The 5,000-nt window shown below is 43.7% G+C and overlaps 1 protein-coding gene across 1 annotated transcript; it reads right to left on the reverse strand.

The window, feature by feature from the left end:
- Positions 1-1,475: 1,475 nt before the first annotated feature.
- LOC138861998 (mucin-2-like) lies at positions 1,476-3,137 on the reverse strand. The gene has a single exon (XM_070122498.1). The coding sequence runs from the start codon at positions 3,135-3,137 to the stop codon at positions 1,476-1,478; it is 1,662 nt and encodes a 553-aa protein (XP_069978599.1).
- Positions 3,138-5,000: the final 1,863 nt, after the last annotated feature.

Consider the following 5,000-nt stretch of genomic DNA (forward strand, 5'->3'; position numbering starts at 1 on the left):
TATCATGAGTAAACTATCATGAAACGTTTTCCTTCTCATTTTAAAGGGATATTTATGCGAAAGATTATGTTTATGTTTATAAGTTCCTATTATTTTTCTTTTCTTTCTTTTTCTTTAAAAGTTTTATGGTCACCATAAGAGGCGAGGCTGTACATTGTATGTGTATGTATGTATGTATGTATGTTAATATGCCATCTCGTTTTTCTTTCTTTCTTAAATTTACAGTTTTATGGACACCATAAGATTTAAAGGCTATGAAGTGGGAGCACTCTGCACTTTTAGATGGAGTAAAGGGGTGAAAAGTGAATATGCCGATTTTACTAATTTTACTTTTACATCTCTTACTACTGCTGTTACCATTACTACTACTGCTGCCATTTATTTCACTACGTCTAGTGCTATTCCTGCTGCCATTACTACTACGACTACTTTTACTACTAAGACTACTACTTCTGTCAATACCATAACTACTCAAACGTTCACTACTTATTCGAACAACACCCCTCAAAAAAAAAAAAAAAAAAAAAAAATCTTCTCCCTCTTATACACCCATTAAACTCTTAAAAATCCCATTACCAGGTCTTTGTGCCTCTTATTCCACCTTACACGCCCGCACCGCCAAATGACTATGTGATGGAGAGACGATAAAAAATGTATCCCGTTGGTAATAAGCGGCGTGGTGGCTTTTGCTCGTGGTTGGAGTGCCAGAGAAGCATCGTGAAATATTTGTGGTCTTCGGGAATAAGCCATTTGATAAAAGCATTAAATTTGCAGTAGTCTAGGCTGCTGGAAAGGACAGGCAGACAGACGCACGTAAATATACACACGCAAGCATACGAGGATTTGTATACATACATACACACGGACAGGCACAAACACGAATATACATACACAGACACGTCCGCACACACAGACAAATAAACACGTAAAAAAAAAAAAAATAATAATAAAAATAAAACAGACACAAACACGAACACCCATACACACACACGCGCAAAAACAAAAACACCAACCCACTCAACACCGCATACACACACACACCCACACACACAAACGCACACACAAGCACAAACACACACACACACCCACACACACACACACACACACACACCCACACACACACACGCACACACACACACACACACAAACACCCCCACACACACACACACACACATCACACACACACACACACACACACACACACACACACACACACACACACACACACACACACACACACAAACCCACACACAAGCAAAAACACACACATACACACACACACACAAACACTTCCCTCAATAATCCACACCCACACACACAAACCCACACCCTCCCTCTACCTCTCCCCACTCCCCTCTATCCTTCCCCTCTCCCCTCCTCCCCCTCTTTCTCCCTCTTTTCCTCCCTGATTTGGGCAAGTGTTTTGCATGCGAACGAAACCCAACTCCAGTCTTTTTGTTGCAGTGCAATCTGATTTAGACTTGCTCGGAAACCCACACACTGGAGCGTCTGGTTTCAGTTGGGCGAAACTGATTCAGTCCTTGGGTATGGCGGTGGGGCTGAGATACTGTGGTGGTGTGGTATTGTGGTGGTGTAAGAGTATGAGGGTGTGGTGTGAGGGCGTGGTGGTGTAAGAGTATGAGGGTGTGGTATTGTGGTGGTGTAAGAGTATGAGGGTGTGGTATTGTGGTGGTGTGGTATTGTGGCGTGGTGCTAAGAGTATGAGTAGGCTGTGATATGTGAAGGCGTGGTGGTGTGGTATTGTGGTGGTGTGAGGGCGTGGTGCTGAGATACCGTGGTGGTGTGAGGGCGTGGTAGTGTGGTATTGTGGTGGTGTAAGGGTGTGGTATTGCGTGTGGTGAAGTAGAGTATGAGGGTGTGGTATTGGTGTGGTGGTGTAAGAGTATGAGGGTGTGGTATGAGGGCGTGGTGGTGTGGTGTAAGGGTGTGGTATTGTGGTGGTGTAAGAGTATGAGGGTGTGGTATGAGGGCGTGGTGGTGTGGTATTGTGGTGATGTAAGAGTATGAGGGTGTGGTATTGTGGTGGTGTAAGAGTATGAGGGTGTGGTATGAGGGCGTGGTGGGGTGGGTGGGGTGTGTGGTATTGTGTAGTGATGGTGTGTAAGAGATGAGGGTGTGCTATGAGGGCGTGGTGGTGTGGTATTGTGGGTGGTGTAAGGGGTGTGGGTATTGTGGTGGTGTAAGAGTATGAGTGGGGGTGTGGTATTGTGGTGGTGTAAGAGTATGAGGGTGTGGCATGTATTGTGCGTGGTGTAAGGGTGTGGTATTGTGGGTGGTGTAAGAGTATGCTGAGGGGTGTGGTATTGTGGGCGTGGTGTAAGGGGTGTGGTATTGTGGTGGTGTAAGGGTGTGGTATTGGTGGTGTAGAGTATGAGGGTGGTGGTATTGTGGTGGTGTAAGGGTGTGGTATTGTGGTGGTGTAAGAGTATGAGGGTGTGGTATGTGGTGTGGGTGTAAGGGTTAAGGTGGTAATTATTGTGGGTGTGTGGTAAGAGTATGAGGGGGTGTGGTATGAGGGCGTGGTGGTGTGGTGTAAGGGTGTGGTATTGTGGTGGTGTAAGTGAGTATGAGGGTGTGGTATTGTGGAGGTGGTGTAAGATTGTGGTATGAGGGTGTGGTATTGTGGGTGGGTAAGAGTATGAGGGTGTGGTATTGTGGGTGGTGTAAGAGTATGAGGGTGTGGTATTGTGGTGGTGTAAGAGTATGAGGGTGTGGTATTGTGGTGGTGTAAGGGTGTGGTATTGTGGTGGTGTAAGAGTATGAGGGTGTGGTATTGTGGTGGTGTAAGGGTGTGGTATTGTGGTGGTGTAAGAGTATGAGGGTGTGGTATTGTGGTGGTGTAAGAGTATGAGAGGTGTAAAGGTATTGTGGGTGGTGTAAGAGTATGAGTGTGTGGTATTGTGGTGGTATAAGGGTGTGGTATTGTGGTAAATGTTGGTGATATGAGGGTTCGGTATTGTAGTGGTGTGAGGGTGTGGTATTGTGGTGGTATAAGGGTGTGGTATTGTGGTAGTATAAGGGTATGGTATTGTGGTGTTAGTTTGTGGTATTGTGGTGTTTGGTTGTGGTATTGTGGTAGTATAAGGGTATGGTATTGTGGTGTGAAGGTGTGGCATTATGGTGTGAGGGTGTAGTATTGTGCTGATGTGAGGGTTTGGTATTGTGGTAGTGTGGGACTTGTGAAAGTGTGGTATTGTGAGGGTATGAGGGTGTGGTACTGTGGTATTTTGAGGGTATAATGCCGTGATACGATGCGGTGGTATGGTGTCGAGATGTAATGATGGTGTAAGGGTATGGTGCTCATGGTATTGAGATGATCTGATTACATGGTGCTGTGATGCTGTGGGTAAGAAATATGTTCAAATTGTTTCTCTCTCTCACTCACTCACTCACTCTATCTATCTATCTATCTCCCTCTCTCCCTCTCTCTCTCTTCCTCTCTCTCTCTCACTCTCTCTCTCTCTCTCTCTCTCTCTCTCTCTCTCTCTCTCTCTCTCTCTCTCTCTCTCTCTCTATCTATCTATCTATCTATCTATCTTTCTCTCGCTCTCTCTTTATCTATTTCTGTCTTCATCATTGGTTTGTATGTCTAATTCTTTGCGAAAGATTTAGTGTACATGTTCATGTACGTTTGTTGAGAGTGTATAAGCTTGTTACTTATGAATGTGTTTGTTATTGTGTGTGTGTGCGTGCATGTGTGTGTGTGTATGTATGTGTGTGTGTGTGTGTGTGTGTGTGTGTGTATGCATGTGTCTGTATGTGTGTGTGTGTGTGTGTATGTGTGTGTGTGATTTGTGTATACGGAATTTCTAGTATATAAATGTTGTTTTGGATCATGGGATAATGTTGAAAATAATAATAGTGATAACAATAAGGATGAATATAGTAAGAATAACACTTGGCGAAAATAGTAACAACAAAGACGATGAAGCTGCAATAACTATAATAGGATTATCGATAACAACAACAACAACAAAAATAGCAGGAACAACAATAATAATGATAATATTGAAGATAATTATGTTAATGATGCTGATGATAACAATAATTATATCAGTAACAAAAAAATTAATGATGATAATGATAATGATTATAATAACTATGATAACAGCAATAGCGATGGAATAATAGTAATTATACCAGCAACAACAACAATAATAATATAGATAATGATAATAATGATAATACTGACGATAGCAAAAACAAGACTACTAATGATGATAATTTTGATAATAACACTTATAATGGCTATGATAATAAAAATGACGATAATGATAATATCAAAAGCAATGATGATGATAATAATAATGATAATGATATTATTGATAACATTAGTATAAATAGTAAAAGGAATTACAATAAAGATCATGATATAAACCTAAATTGTAGAAAGTAAAAAAAAAAAAAATGTTACCTCATCCCTCTCTTCCCCACCTCTCTAACCCCCTCCCCCCCCGCCCCCCTTCCCCTCCAAAAAAAAGGAAAAAAAAATAGGTGAAAAGATTACCCCATCCAAGCTCCCGAAAACTTCCCCATTAAATCACACAAAAGTCTTCTCTTTTCACCGCAAAACTTCAAAAAAAGTTTCTTGTGAGATCGACAAACCGCCATTAAGACTATCGACTGGGGGTGGGGGGGTGGGGGGAGGCGGGGGCCTTTTCGCTCTCGACGTCGATAAGGGTGGTATTCAAGTAACACAAATCCGCTGGGGAGTTTGTCATGCATACTGAGTGAGGGTTGGACGAGGGGGGAGGGGTATGAGTGGTGGGGGGAGGGGGGTGGGAAGGGAGGAGGGAAGGAGGGGTTGGAAAGGGACGGAAAGGGGGATGGAAGGGTGTGAGAAGGGGTGAAGATGAGGGGGAGGAAGGGATGGAAGCGGAGGGGAAGAGGGGGAGAGGGAGGGGAGAGGGAGTAGAGGGAGGTAAGGGGGGAGGGGGAGAGAGGGAGAGAGAGGGGGGAGGGGGGAGGGGGGAGAGGGA

Source organism: Penaeus vannamei, chromosome 6 (assembly GCF_042767895.1).
Source record: "Penaeus vannamei isolate JL-2024 chromosome 6, ASM4276789v1, whole genome shotgun sequence".
In the NCBI taxonomy this organism is placed as follows: domain Eukaryota; kingdom Metazoa; phylum Arthropoda; class Malacostraca; order Decapoda; family Penaeidae; genus Penaeus; species Penaeus vannamei.

What these genes read in the sequence shown, in the direction of transcription:
- LOC138861998 (XM_070122498.1), bottom strand. Translation starts at nt 3,137, where the DNA reads ATGCCACACCTTCACACCACAATACCATACCCTTATACTACCACAATA.